The sequence below is a fragment of the Leptosomus discolor genome, chromosome 4, assembly GCF_034619465.1.
Source record: "Leptosomus discolor isolate bLepDis1 chromosome 4, bLepDis1.hap2, whole genome shotgun sequence".
NCBI lineage: Eukaryota > Metazoa > Chordata > Aves > Leptosomiformes > Leptosomidae > Leptosomus > Leptosomus discolor.
The window spans coordinates 44,786,013-44,804,673 of record NC_141394.1 but is presented as its reverse complement, the minus strand read 5'-3'; the positions used below and the strand labels follow the sequence as shown (position 1 = coordinate 44,804,673).

Below are 18,661 nucleotides of genomic sequence, written 5' to 3'. Positions count from 1 at the left end.
AACACTAATGATGGAAAGGGAACAATGAGACAGCTCTTCTGTGAGGAATATTTTACCAAGACCAAAGGTCCCAGCAGGGGATCACACAGACACAAGTGTGGTTCCACTTTAAGAAGGCACTGCACGAAAAATGACACATTCTTTCTTGAAGCTTGGCTGCCCATATATATGGACAGTCTTATCTGCTGTCTTAAATAACATTTAACTCCCCCCCCCTTTTTTTTTTTTATTGTTACTGCAGTGCCTTGAAGATTTTACTTGTGGTTATTCCTCATTCTGCAGGACAGCGAGCTGGAATCAGTTCTGCTTCACAGGTGAACAATCATATAATTACATACCAGATGAAGCATTAACATCCAGCCTCACTTACACCTTGGCAATCTCATTTTCTTGACTGGACTTGTACGGCTGTAACTGACTGCAGATTCCAACCTTTATAAGTCAAAACCATGACACAAAGACTGCCTATCACGATTCAAATACACATTTTAGACAGAATCTGCAATGCTGGTTGCATGACAGCAACTGCCACCACAGGCTTGAGTTTGGGAACAGCTCTGCACCAGTGCAGGTTAGCCCAGCACAGTCGATTGGGAGTTAAAAGATATTTTGCTGCAGAAGAATCTGTGCTTTCTGGCTAGTGTAAATTGTTACAATGGTTTCAGGGATTCAGTGCATGGTGAAAGCTAGTACTAATGAAGGGCGAAATCATGACTGTCAACTCTGACCTCCTCCATTCTTCCTCACTCACTGCACGTGCTAGGGCACTAACTTCAACAAAATTCTTGCTCTCCACTTCGTGCCTATCAACAACAAAAGGTACCAAGGATGCCAATGTTTGCCCAGAACATGCAAACGTATTAGTGAAAGACAGGACTCTGTGCCACCTGCCATTCTTTGTCAACGACAAAATTTCTCATGGGCTTGATTTTGCTGCTCTTATTTTTGTGGAGATGCACTCTGCTCCACAGGTAGGTTAGCTGCTAAGTGCTGTTTCTCAAGAGTTAAGGGCAGCAGATGGGCCCACATATAATGATTCTTTAAAAATATATTTCTGATCTTCTCCATGATCCTGTGTTCAGTCCTAACATTCCAACAGCGCAGATCACCAAACTAGGTTCACTCAGCAAAAGCACATTTTGTATAGCAGAAATAATGCTGGTTATCCCAATAGGATTTCCACACGTACCTCTAAGCTGATCACTTTGAAAATCTGTCTGGTTTTCCACAAGGTCCTCATGTAAGCAAAACAAAAACCAGCCCATTATAGCCATTCATACGTAAAGAAAACATTTTCCACTAGTCAAGCACTGCAGAGACAAAGGTATAAATCAGGACACACTAACTTCAGTAACAAAGTCTGGATTACCTAGAAGTTGTGCTCATTCAAATAGCGTCCAATATTTTCTCATTGTTCATGAAATAAAAAAGCAACTTTAGAACGCAGCAAGAGAAATAAAATCAACAACTATCAATAGTTGTGGTCTCTAAGACCACAAAACTGATTGCCCTAACAACTTTAAATGATGGCACTATTTCTTCAGCAAATATCCTAGGATGTGTCAGCTGGCATGACCTGACACACAGCTCAGACAGCGAGCAGATGGCAAAAAAGTACGTATAGTCCACCACCCCAATTCACCGTCAAAGCTGGCCACTGGACCTGCTGTTTAATACTGCATAGGTCATGCTGACCCACTGACCTGCTCACAGCATGTCTTGCCCAAACTAGCACCCCAGCTTCTCAGTGCGGAGACACACATACAGCTTTGCTTTTTGTGCGCTTTTTATGTGTCAGAAAAACATTCAGGATGAGCATAGACAGGGTGATCCTCCAAGAGGTGAACGCAATTAGGAAGTGTAGACTTTGCATTAACATTAAAACCAGCATTGTTCGAGAGAAGAATGGTAGTGTTGCTGCTTGACACTTCTATTTAATTTTATCTGACTCACTCCCCATCCTGTAATCTTAGCATCAAGTTTAGGTTCCAGTTTTAGCAATTCACCTGTATTTAAAATGCACCTTTTTTTAGTGAAGCTGCATTCTTGACGGTAACAGTTAACAACACTCTGCAAAATGCACTGTTCAAAGAGCTGGTCTAAAATCTGTCAGGGGAAAGGAAAATTAATGAGGAATTACATTGTTATTTACAGTCTACCTGCTGTAATACATATAGCTTCAAGGCTTTAAAAGGCTTTAAAGGCTTAATCTTGATGGCACAACACTGTTTTGAGTTTCAGTGCATAAGAGGGCTATTGTAAGTTTGAAAGTATTCAGTATTTTAATGTTTTCATAGTAAATGATTCAACTTGTACCAATCTCTCTACATGTGCTGGTTTTTGCTGGGATAGAGCTAATTTTCTTAATAGTAGCTGGTATGAGGCTATGCTTTGGATTTGTGCTGGAAACAATGTTGATAATACAGAGATGTTTTTGTTAGCGCTAAGCTGTGCTTACTCAGAGTCAAGGACTTTTCTGCTCCTCACACCAACCCACCAGTGAAAGGGCTGGGGGTGCACAAGAAGCTGGGAGAGGACACAGCTGTGACATCTGACGTCCACTGACCAAAGGGATATTCCATAGCACATGACATCATGCTCAGCATGTAAACCTGGGAGAAGGGGGGGGTTCAGGGGGGACGGGAACGGGATGGACAACGGACGTTAAAAGTGATGGCGTTTGTCTTCCCAAACAGGGTGTGATGGAGCTCTGCTCTCCTGGAGATGGCTGAACACCTGCCTGCCGATGGGAAGCGGTGAATGAATTCCTTGCTTTGCTTTGCTTGCTCGTGGCTTCTGCTTTACTTAAATGGCCTTTACCTCAACCTACGAGTTTTCTCACTTTTACCCTTCTGATTGTCTCCCCCATCCCACTGAGGGGGAGTGAGCGAGTGGGTGTGTGGTGCTTAGTTGCCAGCTGGGGTTAAACTGCAACACTACAGATTTGTACTTTACAGAAGCCTTATACCCCCTGCACTGTTGAATGCTTTCAACAGTGGCCCCTCTCTAGGAGATTCTTGTGCTAAACTAAGAGTTTTCTTCTTAGAAAGGAATTATAAATAAATATATATATTTATATATAATAAAATATATTTATATATTTTATTATATATAAATAAAATAGCTTAGTGTCTAAAATCACTACTATTTAAACATACTATGTTTAATCACAAGACTTTGTTTAGCATACGAAAGTCTATTCCAGAGCACTTAATCCAAATCCAACCAGGCTGGTAATCTGCAACATAAGGAACCAATACTTGTATCTATACAGTAATAGACACAGTTTTAACACTGTGGCTCTTCCAGAAGCACAACACTACCATTTTATATACTACAGGTTACAGACAATTTTAGTGATCTAAGAAGTATTCATCAACACACAAAAGATGAATTTCTAATTAAGGCAGTTCCATTATTCAGAAGCAGAACAGCCACGTGAGCATCAGCCTCTAATGTCAGGCAAGAGAGGGAATGAGTCCAGCATTAGAACATTTTTGTATCATCTAGGCTCAGTTTCCTGATACACAAGTGCTTTTCAAAGTCTTGCAATGCACTATCTGGGATGCAAATTTTCTTTGTCTCTATAGTCCACTGGTTTAGGAGGTCACATGCCTCCTAGTGCTCAGGGGAAGGTAAAGGAATATGTAAAGCTGCCTCTTTCAGCCTTCCCATCTGCCATCTAACCAGGAAAAGGTTAAATACAATTCTGCAACTTGAAGTGAGCTAGAGGACTGGATTTAAAAATATAAAGTGGTACTTATATTTGCATTATCAGCTTTTTGGATGAAGTGTTTAGCCTATTTGCTATCTGAAAACCACCAAAATCCAAAATTCTCTATTTTTTTTTAAATTTTAATTACAGACAATATTAATATTTCAGTAGTGCTTTCCATGCATGGTTCAAAGTTTACCACAAAACAAGTTAGCATGATGGTTGTTTATTTTGTAGGGAAAAACTTGTTTATAAAGCACCCTCTGTAAATGTTCTCAGGTGCTGGACAACCCTAAACCAATGCTCATGAATCCCATGAAAAATTGCAGAGAGAGAAACAAAATTTGTAATGCTTTTTTCCAATGATATTGAGAAGCTCAGAGTTTAAAGAAGCCAAATTTTTTAAAGCAACATTCTTTTTAAAGCAAAGTTCTGACAATTAATACTACTTTATTTAAAAAGTTTGGTTGCCTATTGATTTAATGAGGGATTATGAATCCCTAAGGAAAAGGTATGCAACAGTAAGAGCCTATCGAAGGTCTCAAACAGAAGCTGGATCAGATCCATTCAGAGCTTTCCAAACCCCTACACTGGTTCTAAAATGAGTGTTTCATTGAACTAGCTCTCAACAAAGAATGAGAAAAGCAGGCTGAACGTGCCCCTGCCAGCTACAAGGCAGGCAGTAGCACTCTGAACAAACTACCAGATGCAGAACGGCCTCACACTCCCCATTTAGCAAGAAACAGCAGTGCTTTAGCTATGAATTTCTCAGCGCATGTGGCTACTCTGAGCAGGGAAGCTGCTGCACTTTGCCCAAAATGCTTAAAGAGATATGAATAGGGTGAAAAAAAAAAAAAAAATCTTATGACTCCAATAATCAAGTGATTACAACATCTACTAGAAGGCAAATAGATTCAGTGTTGCTCAAACCAAAGGAAGAACTCAACTTTCTGGTGACCACAACAATCACTAATTGGTTAGGGATTTCAATTCCTCACTTACTTTGTGAACCTATTGCTTTGTTTTCTTTATTTTTAACATTCAAGTCAAATGAAACATTTTGCTTGATGCTTTTCCTCCCACTTTAAATTTCAACATTAAAACCCCCTGAAGTTGTCAACAAATTTATATTTACTACCTATTCTTCAGAATACTGTCAAATCTAACATTCAACTCCTCAAAAACTCATTTTCTAGAGTACCTATTAAAAGAAACCTGGAGATACGGAAACGACTGATTGTCATGTAATCCATTGGTGTCTCACTATTTCAACCTACTATAAACCTCATGGGACAGGACTCGGGTTTGGGGCTTTTTTTGCTTAGTACAATGCTAATGTTAGTACAAGAGTTTTATGACTCGACATAGGACATCAAAACTAAACTTAATACAGAAAAAACATGTATTGCTTTAATGTAGCTTTCTCTATATCGTACTATTGCATGCTTAAATAATTCTTTCCTAACAAAAAAAGAAACCAAAACACTAATTTGTCAGTAAAACAGCATATAACTGAAGAGACATAATTTGCTCTTGCAGAGAGATTTTCTCTGTTTCTGCCTTGCTTTGTTTCCTTTAATCTGACATAATAGTAACTCAGAGTATGTTTGTTGTCTGAGTGCATACAAAGAGAACACTTCCTCATAAAACTCTGTTTTTTTTAAAAAAAAACATACCAAAAATCAAAGCATACACCAATAAGTGGGCAGGACTCTGGCCTGGTGAACTGCTGTATTTTCAAAGACAAGGGCAGAGCCTTCCCCACGCAATCTACACAGCTCCAGCACTGCCGCACCATCCCACCAGGTCACCTTTGCTTGCTTAGCTTATTGAAGTTTTCCAAAAACATCTTTCTAATCAAGGACCTTTTCAATCAAGCTGCCAGCCTGCAGATCCAAAAATTGCTCAGTGCACAACCTGGTAACAAAACCTGACTGCCATGGTAACCGGAGATTATATTTCTTTGAAGGCACTGTACCAAAAGATGCATGCTTCCAGCATAGATACAGAATGAAGCCTAATATAAGCCAAATAAGACATATTTACTGTTCCTACATTAAGAGCATTATGAAACATTCCAGATGCTCACCTTAATCCTTACGTGCTGATTTTCTACTACATACACTCCCCTACTATGTTCATTTTAGCAGTCCAACAGTGTGAAGGCATTGTGCCAAGGCTGTCTGCTCTCTTTGTGTGACTTGCCACTTTCTTCTTTTCTTTAGGTTAACTGAAAACATGAAGTCCATTAAGTACATCTGTACTTAAGACCCACACAGTCTCTATGAAAGAAAAGCGTTGATTATCTGAACTTTACTGTACAAATCTCGTATTACTCCTCTCCTCCAAAATGGGAGGTTTGGGCATAATTTTTTTGCTTTTCTCCATTTTTCTTATTATCAGCCTACATCATCTGTGCAATGCCATGGGAGTTCGCTCTTTGTCTCATCCGGTCATTTCTTCTGTTTCTGAGATCTGACACTGACTTAACTGTATGAAATGGGTGTGGGCTACAGTATTTTTCTAAATACTTTGCATTGTACCATGCACAATGAATCTCAAGTACACTCGTTACTCCACTATTGCATGATTGAGTTTTTGGCACGCAGCCTGTAAGAACTGTTCTCTTTGTAGATGGTCGATTCTATTGGATTTTATTCATAAAAGAAAAAAAGAGACACATACTTTAAGAGTTGGCACTATGGATATTTTTTCACGCTGTTCTGCTTCACAGCTGTCTTTCAGGTCCAGGATCTGCACTCTCACATTTACTACAGCAAATTCTGTGTGTTTCAAGGAGAATATGCTGTTGTCTGTATTCTTTATGTTAGATTTCTCATTAGATGAGATCACAGATCTTAGTGAAGGTAAATGTCCACAAATTACTCAGCTGAGACCACTAACTTTTTCTTTGTGATTTAACTCAAACACAGTTCTTCAAAGATGAAAACTTAATGAGCTAAACCTCAGAGATATTCCTCTGTTTCGCAGCTTCCAAATATGCTATCAATTTCATATGAAAGACCAGAAAAACAGTAATTGAAGAAACTGCAGTTTAAAAAAACAAATGGCCTCAAAATGTTCCAAAATAAAACACTCCTAATTTTAAATGTTATTTATGTGAATCTCTTCATATGTTTAGCAAATGTACTACATGCTGTATGAAAATACCAAAATATTTTAAAAATAAACTATTTTTTCCTACAATACTATATGAAAACATCATTAATCATCATAAAAATGGCCTCGTTTTCTTTAGAAAGGATGCATCCCCATTTTACTTTGATGTAATTACAATCTGCTATACATTAAACATTGTATAGTAAATGGAGTTAAACAAAGTATGGATTTTTTTTTTTCTCCAAAAAGAAATTTTGGTATTTCAACTTTTGTTTTCAACCTGTACTGTAATAAAAATAAAGCAAAATTTTTCCATGCAATGAAAATCTCCCAAGATGTGACCATTAAACACCAACATTTCCTTTTTCTCCAGTAAAAAAGAACTTGTCAACATCCTTAACTGGAATGAATCTGTTCTGGTGCTCTGGTGCCAAATCAAAAAGTTTCTTTTAAGTCAGTTTGACATTAAATCACATTTACATGTGGTGCCATAGTACAGTGATGGAAGTAATACAGCACTAAATTGCACGCTGCCAAAACAAGAAAAATATATCAGTGGAGGGACTGTTCTGCTCAAGCTCTACACTTTTTGCATCCATTATCAGGCACTGGTAAAGAGGTAAAATGCTGGACTTAAATCTGCCTTTTGACTAATTAAGTTAATAATTCTTATATTCTTAAATTTGCATGTCCTTCAGGTGTATTTCTCCTTTTAACCTTCTCCAAAGGATTGCTCTGCATCTCTTACAGGACATTTTAGTCACATGATGCACTATGCTATCCACTTAAAAAGAAACCAGAATGCATCTTAAAGGAAAAAAATTATTTTCACATAAAAATTTAAAAATTCCTCAAAAGAATGCTCATTTTGAAGAAGCTGTACTTTTGTGCTGAAAAAAAAAATTATGCTAAACTACTGACCAGCTTTTGTAACAAGGCTTGTATGTTGTACTCAATTTTTGGTGTGAATAAGAAACACATGGTTATTACAACAAAAGGTTAACCCAAGTACTTTCAAGTCAATGGAAGGATCTCCAAATTCCTCACTGTACTGGGTTTGCATGGCAAGGTTTTGGTAGTGGTGGGGGCTACACGGTTAGCTTCTGTGAGAAGCTGCTACAAGCTTCCCCTGTGTCAACAAGACCTAATGGCAGCCAGCTCCAAGACAGACCCACTGCTGGCCAAGGCTGAGGCCATCATCAATGGTGGTAGCACCTCCGTGATAACATATTTAAGAAGGCAAAAAAACCTCCTGCGCAACAGCAGCCAAAACAGAGGAGTGAGAACATGTGAGAGAATCAACCCTCCCTCTCCAAGGTCAGGCACCAAGGTCAGTGAAGAAGAAGAGCAAGGAGGCACTCCAGGCACTGATGCAGAGATTCCCCCGCAGTCCACAGTGAAGAACATGGTAAGTCAGGTTGTCCCCCTGCAGCCCACAGACATTAAAGGTGGAGCAGATATTCACCTGCAGTCCATGCAGGACCCCACACCAGAGCAGGTGGATGCACCTGAAGGAGGCTGTGACTCTGTGGGAAGCCCATGTTGGAGCAGGCTCCTGCCGGGACCTGTGCTCCTACGGGTGGCCCACGCTGGATCAGTTTTGCTGACAGGACTTGTGACCCCGCTGGGGACCCATGCTGGAGCAGTCTGCTCCTGAAGGACTGCACCCGTGCAAGGGACCCACACTTGGGTTGTGGAGCAGAGGAAGAGTGTGAGGAAGAGGGAGCAGCAGAGACAACGTGTGATGAACTGACCGCAACCCCCATTCCCCTGTGCCACTGCAGGGGAAGGATGGAGAGAAATATTGGGAGTGAATTTGAGCCCAGGAAGAAGGGAAGGGTGGGCAGGAAGATGTTTTGGAAGGAAGTTTTGGGTTTATTTCTCATTACCCTTCTCTGATTTAATTGGTAATAAATTAAATTAATTTCCCCAAGCCGAGTCTGTTTTGCCTGTGGTGGTAATTGCTGAGTGATCTCCCTGTCCTTATCTTGACCAACAAGCCCTTCATTATATTTTCTCTCGCCTGTCCAGCTAAGGAGCGGGAGTGATAGAGTGGCTTTGGTGGGCACCTGGCATTTGGCCAGGGTCAACCCACCACACTCATAGAAGCATTCTCAGTAAAATACAAAGGAAGAGGTCATAGCCTCTGTTTTAGGCATCTAATTTAGGTAGAATTCAAAGAAACACAAGCCTAAATGTCTTACATTTGTTGAAAGAAACAGAGAAGTCAAATGCCTATATTACTGTAATGTACACTGTATGAATGCTACTTTCTCTACATCCTTTTCATACTAGGTTAAATCACTAATACCTTCAAATGAACATAAACAAACAGCTGCTGCATTTACTTAGCCTTCATAGGAGCTTTCTCTGCACATAATGACTAGCTAGGGCACTTGTTCTAAGAATATGGACAGACCATTTACCTGAAAACAGACGCATGAAGTCACACTGGCCAAAAATAATTTTCAAGGACTATTATTAATTTTATTGATTTGAAACAGCTTCCTTGAACTGAGGCTACAGTAAAATGATAGCCATCTTTTTATCCAGCTCTCAAAGAAGGGTATTGCTAATATCAATGGAAAAAATTAATTATGTGCCCTCGTGTGAAAGAAAATATTAATGCTTGTAACATAATGAAAGTTTATAAATTAAATTGTTAATAAAAATGCCTTCAAGTTAAGCACTGCACAGACTTTCTGCCACACTTGTGATTGTACTCTCTGACTTACATTTTTAATTACTTGCTCAGCCATAACTATAAATAGACTGTCCTTCACATAGCTTGTCAGGTTACAATGGGAAAATAGACAAATATAGCTCAAACAGTTTCTTAGCCAGAAGAGCTCTTTGACTTGCTCTGTTCTAATCAATTAATGAGTGCTGTTCATAGATCATGCATGGATCAGAGATCTACAAAAGGAAACATAATGAAGCCAAGATGTTGTTTACACCAACTAGAAACAAATGATAGCAAGAGTCACGAACTAGGAGAGGAACTGGTTTACAGTTCCCTATCCATACATTTTTCTAGTTACACAGTTCTTAAAGCGGTTTTTCTTGTGGACAGTCTATCATCAATCAAATGAAAAATAATTCATTTAATTTTTTTCTCAAAGGGAAATGTAATAAATGTTATTTATGAGTGTAAGAGCATATCACAAACAATAAATGCAGTATCTAAAAGCTAACACAGCAAACAAATATCACTAACTAAGACTTGTTTAGAATTAAAAAACTTTTAAATGGAGTACCTATCTGCTTAATGAAAGCCTCCTCCTTCCTACTCCCATTGAATTTATTTATATACGACATCCACACGTCACAGTACTTGAAACAAAAGATGGAGCGCCTTCAAGGAGCCTGGATGTGGCTCGACCTCATAATATCTATGTATCAAATGCACCATTAATATATTCTATACAGTCAGTGGCTGACCAGCTGGTATGATATCCTGTATTGTGAACACAGATCACTACACCAAGCTAAAACCTTCCTCAATAAATCCATACAATTGCTTTAACAAAGCAACAACCAGAAGCACGCCATAGCACTGAAGAAGTCACATTACAGTTTTTATTTTATTAATTTCTCTTTTAAAAATGAAAAAAGGAATGGGCAGAAAAGTGAATCTTTAGTGAGTATTCTAAGTGCAGCACTCCAAAAACACCCTCAAAGAAAATGCGTGAGATAAATTTTCATATCCACAATCCAGATGCCATAAAATAGAAATTACATTTGCCATGGAGAACTGCATCATCTTGCATTTGATTTTCATAGTGTAATGTGACAAACTGTTAACTACAATTAATTTAAATCTCATAATACTGAAAATATCTCTGTCCGCTGCTACATACAATACCAAATATAATGAACATAAGACATCAAAAAGACTAATGCAATGATTTTCATTCCTCATTTCTAAATGCCCTATCAGTGTGAAAAATTAGTAATTTAAAAAAATAAAACTTATCAGTAAGGCAAATCCATGGAAGACTCCAACACCATCACTTTGCCTCCTTTTATGTCCTTTAGTAATGAAAAGAACAGTGAGCCACTTGTTTCATCTGCCTTTGAGTACTGAACAACTTTTGCAGCTATTTAACCCACAAAGATTGCAAAACTTCTGTGTTACAAATTGGCAATTTTAATGTTTTGGGGTTTTTTAATAATGTTTATTTTTGCCAAGAGTTTAAAAATAATTCTGCTCACCAGTGACTGAGCATAAGCACTATTGTAGGTAGATGTGGCAGAATATAAAAGGAAAACGTGTATTCTTCAGAACACTCCCATACACACACCATTAATATTAATAAGTTAAAATTAGACAAGACACAGTCTGACCTTGTGAATTACCCAAGAGATCTGATTAAGTACAATCAGATTCCAAGAACTATAAGGTTGGGAATAGTGTCTCTGACCTAAATGCTCTTCTCATCAAGATATCTCAGCAATAACGACCTCAAGCAACTTCACCCTGAATTTGGTCTGCCTTTGATAAAATGTTATACCTCCACAAGATAATAGTAACTTATACGGTCTTCATGATCAAGCATGACATTTTTCCTATACAAAGTGCAAAAACTGCAAAAAAAAGCCAAAAGGTCACAATCTGAGGAAGAAGCCTTTCAAAAGAGAGGACTGCTGCAAAGCCAGTGCTGCTAGCGTGATCCACAGGGGCTCTCTCTGACAAGCCTGCTGGGACAGTTTTAAAATGATCAGTTAAATGCCTGTGGAGATCCTGCTCCCTAATTATTGATTGACCTATACATTTTTGGCATCAGCTACGCCCCAAAGAATCTGTTCTGACAGGCAGTTAAAAGTCCACAGTTAAATAAATTCTGAAATAGCCAAGACAAGCAGACTGATCTCCTAAGAAGATTAGTTTCTTCTGTTAATCAGAATATTTTGGGAACCATGTAAGAAAGTGAAAATAGGCACCATCTTGAAGGAACAGAGCCTTGCAACATTTTGTATGCCAAACAGCTAATACATACACACATAAAACAGCCCCAAAAATTCTTAAAATATATAAAATAAACCCTTGAGCCATGATAATCACAAAGCAAAACTGTTGATCAGGATACATTCATATGCAAGGGCTGGCTCTCAAGTAAAATGGTAGCTGCAGTTTAGTTAACCAGTGCTTGAAAGACACCACGGACCCTTGCAGATACACTGCTCATGTTCTTTCCAGCTGAGTTGATTAACTATTTTAAGGCTAGAAAGCAGACTACAGGGCCTGCTTTGTGACCATGGGAAAAATAATTCAATCTGTGAGATTCAACCTGTCTTTGAAAAAAATCACCCAGATTTTCTTTTACCATAATTATTTTCTTGCTCTCATTGTCACTCCTTCATTGAACCTCCCTCCAGAAACCTGAAAGATGGAGAGTCACAAGATACTCACAAAGCTAATCATCAAGTCAAACAGGGAGGCAGCTGCAATAGTAAGACTTAGCAGAATGGGAACTTATTCTAGCAGAGTATGAGGAAAAAAGACTAGGACAGAAACAGAGAGATGAAATGAAAGGATAAGCATCCTGAAAGGTCTTTTATTGCTCCTCAAAAGTAAGACCTAAACATTTCAGAAGTTCAGATACTATTGTAAAAAACAGTGTTTTGATTATTTCTTACAAAAAGGAATAGATTTATGGCTGAAAATAGTGGATAAGTGGCATACTGCTTAGCCTGTATTATATGGGCATTTACTATGTTTCCCATTCTCCTCTTTGTTCCAGTGAATTCCAAAGGCTTCATGTTAAATATAAATCCTCCATCTCCCTCTAGAATTATATTCCAACAGAATCTAAGTTTCAACTGTATGACACTACTCCAAATAAAAAAAAAAAAAAGCATCATCAAGGAAAAGATACACGTTGTATAATTATAGACTGAATCATGGACTCATACAGTACCTGTGGATGTATCTACTGCGAAAAAAGAAGAAAATTCTCCCGGGACCAGTTCGTATGTGACAATGCCATATATTCCTGAATCTCTGTCTGTGGCAACAACATTGATGATCTCTGCTCCTGGCTGTGTGTGACTGCTGATGCTCGTTGCATAGACGGCTTGTTCAAAAACAGGTTGATTATCATTAATATCTTCTATCTCGATGCGAACAAAAGCTTGGGCACTCAGCCCACCCTGTTGGATAAAATCAGAAAGATAAAAACAAAAAACAAGGTCCATTTAAAAATTGTACACAATAGAACGATGCACATCTGGCTTCAGCCCACCATTAGGAAATGGAACGTGCCACAACAATACTGAGCAATGAAAATGTCTGTTAAAAACAACTTACGTTATCTGTAATACCCCAGAATACTGCCTTTAGAGAACTACATGCTCGGAACAACTCCAGACGGCTGACTGTGTACACAAAGAAGTTCAACTTCTTACAACAGTGAGCCTGAACACAAAGTTATTTTTGTTAATACTAACGAGCAGTACATATGACAAATCCTTGCTAGTCTAACCTTGTTTTCACTGTAATCTCCTACACACCACTTCCTCCTTCACAGATAAAAGTCAGGGCTTTCTGCCCCAGAAACATATTCCCCTCAGGTGACTGTGGTACTCCAGTAAAGGAGGAACAACTTCTATCTATGAGTCTTTCAGATTTGAAAGCGTGACCATCATACAGTGAATATGATGCTTTTTCAACTATTGATTGATTAGGAACACAGCCTGAGAGCAGAGCAGTGCAGGACAGCCAAAAGCTGACTTGTCAGGCTACTGCCTGCAAGACCTATCCTCAATTTACCATGCTGGCAGGTTCAAGCAGTTCTGCTCATGCAATATGTGTGTGTGCATCTATACATACATATATATTTTTGTGTATATTTAAGTGTGTGTGTGTGTGTGTATATATATGCTCATGTGCTTGTCTACATACCCACACCTTCACTTTGTGAACACAGAGACAGAACAATACCAAATTCGACTGAAGCACATAGCTGAAACAAAATTGACAACTGATTCCATAAAATTATTTCCAGCGCAGTTGTGATTTTGCAGGGAAAGAGGTCTCACCATGCTTTCTAAGGGGCTTGGCTCAACTTCTCTGCTCATGTTCCTTTTCCTTACACAAACAACTGGGAAAACAGCCAAGCTTTGGTCGCAGCTTTGACACCACACCTCTCTGCAACCCCAGCCCAGCCGCTGCACTGCTCTCCACACAGTTGAAGCTCCTGCTACAGATGCCCATAAAGACCCCACTGAAACACCACGTGAGCTGCCACAGGACCACGTTCAGCCTTGCTCTGAAGTGAAACTGGAGAAGTGAGGAGCAACTGCAAGCTGGCTTATCAAACCATGCTACAGCTAAATCACAATTTGTCATGGCAAAGCACTGAATTTTGTTTCAATCTGGAAAAAAGACAATTCTGTAGGTGCTGAAGGGTAGACCCCACAGGGTGCTGAGTGAAACAAATGGCAATTTACTTCTCAGAGTATTCCCTACGGACTTCCTCCATCAGTTTGGAGGGGTTCATATTTACAACATTATTTTACAACCATAACAACTAGAACATTTTTAAAAGAAAGCAGGTCCACTTGTGGCACAGCTAACGGTGAATGCTTGGGCGCTGACATGTACAACGGGAGGCACAAAGCTGCACACATATATGCAGCCTGCACATGCTGTATACAGTACATTAAGATACAGAAGGGAAGAATCCTGTACTCTTCAAAGTCTAGCTGAGCATGCCGTGCTAGTAGCAATTAGTCACTTATGGAAAGAGCTGACAGATTGGATGTTGGTGCATACACATGACAAGCTATGCTGAGCAAGTCCAAACTTAATTTTCCAGTCACAGTAGCTATGATATAAAAAAATAACTAGGTTGCCTATTTCTGCAACCTAATTGTTCTTGTCAATTAATTTAAAACCTGACCTTCATAAAACTATCCAATGATTCAGACTGGATACTACTCCTTTAGACTTGACTTGCAGCATAATAATCTCCTGCAAAACTATTTTTGAGGGTTCACTTATTATGTCCACACGTTCAGACTTACTTCTGGGCAAAAAGTAGTATCAGCATTCTCTTCCACATATCCATAGGGATTTTTTGCTTTGGTCTGCTTTGGTTTTTTAATTCCATGTAGAAATATTATCTCTGTTGGGTGGCAGTGACATTCCCATAAAGGCTCAAGTATGTGGAAAATTAAGATGATCTTGTGCATCATGCATCTATGTTTTACCCAAGGACTAGGAGATCTGGCCCACATCCTCCTGGCGTGCTTGCGTTTTCTTCTGAAGGCATGGCATACTTCCAGGGTTCATGCTGCTGAGGAAGCAGCCAGCAGCCAAGACATGTGCCTGGGGACCAGGACTGTGAAGGGTGCTGGGCTAGCATCAGCCTCAAAACTGCTGAGACAGCTATGAAACCTTGTGCCAATATGGAGAAGTGGAGATGTGCAGATCTGGTGGGCTCACTGCCAACACCCCAAGCCCACTTGTGGCTGAGTCCCTTCCTCAGCACCTTGATTTCCATGGGAAGGAAATCCCTGCACAGGAGCTAAAAGGGGTGGGGGCACGTGCTCTGTTTACTGTCAGAAGATGCTCTGCAGCTCCACAACTTTCAGGTACTTTAGGATAGAAATCAGAAACATTTTTAAGGGAAGTGGGCCAAGGAAGAAGTGAGGTCAAAACCAAAAAGCATCTAAAAAGGTGGTTGGAACAGCATGAAACCAAACTGCAAAAACTCATGAGAACTTGCGTTAACCTGCTTCTTCCGAGTTTCATTATTGCTAAACAGACATTAAAAAAAAACCCAAACCCACAACCCACTCTCCAGCCAATTTGATTTTATCTATGGAGTTATATAAAGACTGCAAAGCTTTGGAAACTGATTAATTCTAAGTATACGGGGGAACCTAAACTCTTAGAAGACAGACCAAATTTTATGATGGATACAGTTCCTTCTTCTCCTGGAGAAGCAGTGTATCCCCTCACACATGAGTCAAGTATGATACTAACTTATGGTATTAGCTGGTAATGGCCCAGTTCTTGCTCGGGCTACGAAAATTTTTAAGTATCATCCCAAGTGAGAAGGAACAAACTGCTTCTATTCTAACCAGATGGATATACTTCATTTACTCAGAAGCAAGCATGACACAGTGGATCTTCCAAAGTATGAAGGCTGATTTAAACAAGTCTGTTGCTGACAGAAAATTACGTTTGTCAAAAACATGTTACAAGCAACAGAAAGCCAGAATTGCTCATTTTAAAACCCCTTTTCTCAAATGTTCAAGTATTTTTAACTACTGTTGTGCTGCTTGATGCAACAAAGTCACAATTACAACAGCTTCTTTGTCAGACTCTGAGAGTTGTGTGTCCCGTGGAACAGAAAGAGGACATAAGAAACTACCACCAAGTCAAAATAACAACAAGTAATATTTTCTTTACTTTGGAAAGACCAAATTTGTGGAAAAATATAAAGCTATTAGTACACCTCTTTATCATGTCTCAAAAAAAATTATTATCCTGCCTTCGGCAAGAGAGACTCTTTAGCTTAATAAGAAGAAATGGTGTCATTTTGAACAGCTGTCTGTCGTCTTCTTGATACTGTAAAATGCTTAAGAATCCATCAAGATTTCCACTACAGCCTCCAACGTTTTCATCAGTGATCTATGCTGTCAAATTTTTATTCCAAACTAAACTGTGATATACAGGATATCTGTCATGAAGATATATTTTCTTTTTTTCAGTCAAACCCAAAAGATATGTCACCTTGAAGTCGTAATGCTATCAAAATGGAGAGCCATTGCCAATTATCTCAAAAGCCTTACTTCTTCAGAAGCTTTGCCTGTGAGTGTCAAGTGCTTAACTCTACATTTCAATTGCTTCAGTGTGAAAGACAAAGAAAATTGGACAAGTAGTGTGGTTTACCAAAAAGCAGGAGATGAAGAATGAAGTATTTTTCTACACAGAAAGACAGTAAGTCACTAATACACCCGCTGGCAGTGCATCGAACCTTTTGCAACAATTATGTAGCAGCTGAAAAACTGAAGACCTAGCATTCCTTATAAGAGATAGAAAGATGCTTCTTTTTATCTCCAGTTGATTAGTATTAAGATAAGATGACTTTTAATTGCCTCCCACCACCATTCAATGGCAGCCTTCAAACCACCATTAAGGGCAATCCTACTACAGAACTCAAAAAACTCACTTGAAGAAAAAAAAACCAAGGCAGTCCACTCTGCAAACGTAAAAGACAAAAAAACTCCCCACAAACTCAGAGCTCTGGACTTTTCAATAGAGTATACAGATCTGGCACCCCTTATACTGGTGGGGAATAAAGAGTGGAAGAACGCCCTGCCTGTGCTCTGCAGTTTTTGAAACTTCTTGCCACACTGATGAAGAGAGTCGATACACTGGCATGTGTACAGTGTCACCTACAGAGATGTCTGTTGCTGGAACTGGTCCGTGCCTGGTAGCAGCTCTCACAATCTTAGGTCATCCGGTATTCCACAGTTTTTGAAGAAGACTGTGAGCCAGCTCCTTCCAGAATCAAGGTTGGACACTCCTGAACGCCCCTCATTGTGCATGAACCCCAAGATTTTGACTTTGTGCAATTCAGCTTTTGACTTTGAAGGCCAGACAACTGTTGTCTGTATGCAGACAGTACAGATGCCACCAGACAAAATTTAAATTAGCATTATTACAATTAAATTTCTCTGGATTGTGACAGATTTTCTTTAACAGCTGAAGTCATTACTATTTATTTCGTTGAAAGAAAAAGAGAGGTAACAGGCATCATAAAAAATGCAAATGAATAAACAAAATGATTGAATTATGCATGATACATAGTCATAAAATTTGGCACTGTACAGCAGCAAAATTGTGTGCTGTTAAGAAAAGGTTTCCTGTATGAAAATGAATTCATGTTAAGACTCTTTAAGACAGAAGTACATAAAACAAGCATAAAGGAAGCATAAATTTACATACGTAGTAGTTTGGAGACCCCCAAGCAAACAGGATAGAACACGTAATGGAGTGTCCATTTCAGTCACATTGTGAAAGTAAACAAAAGAAAGCCAAACAGAAGAATTAAAACATATCAGACCTAATTTGCACATATTCAAAACCCCAAAAAGTACTGCTTTCATACCCTATAGTGCTTTGGAAATATGCATATACTTTTATTAGATTCCTGGTTTTCCATATTTCCCTTTTGCAAGTCTTGTTTTCACAGTATGTCTGATCTACATCTCTCTCAATCGCTTGTGGAGGTTCCCCAAGCAACACACCTTCATGCAACTTTCTTCTTCCAGAGAGAGGAAAAAAAATATCAATTTTAACATCATTACAAGAAATTTTCAGCTGACTGTAAATTCCCCAAATGCCTACTGAAACTGTTTCTGACCTGTCACAAGTGCATAAATACAGCTGTTGTGACTAAGGTTGCAGTCTGAACAGAGCTGGCATGTGCACCACAGGAGGGTCACACTCACTACCGGACAAGCTCTCAGCCTTCCACAGTTCAGACAGAGACCTGAGCAGAGGGTAGATGCAGATGCTGTGGGATTCAATGAAAACACCTTTCTACAAATCTAGCTACATGATTTCTTTTCATATAAAAGCATTTCAAGGAGGAATACCAAATATGTGAAGTAAGTGACTTTGGGACCAAAACTGGTGCTGCCAGCTGGAAAAGCTAATGCTACTATTATGGTCAGACTTGTCCCCACTTAAGCAGTGAGAATGCTCCTGCAAGCTCTCATGGGATGTGTATTTAACACCAGTTTAACAGAATCTGTTTTCCACTTGCCTCTCCATGGGCTCCCGTGTGCAATTTCAGTTCTCCCATT

At 39.1% G+C, this 18,661-nt stretch overlaps 1 protein-coding gene across 1 annotated transcript in view; it reads right to left on the bottom strand.

The window, feature by feature from the left end:
• The window catches only part of DCHS2 (dachsous cadherin-related 2), a 116,295-nt gene that overhangs the window by 49,888 nt on the left and 47,746 nt on the right, over positions 1-18,661 (bottom strand). Inside the window, exon 3 of the mRNA XM_086464808.1 lies at positions 12,757-12,988. Coding sequence (XP_086320934.1) covers positions 12,757-12,988 — 232 coding nt within the window. The remainder of the gene's footprint in view (positions 1-12,756; positions 12,989-18,661) is intronic.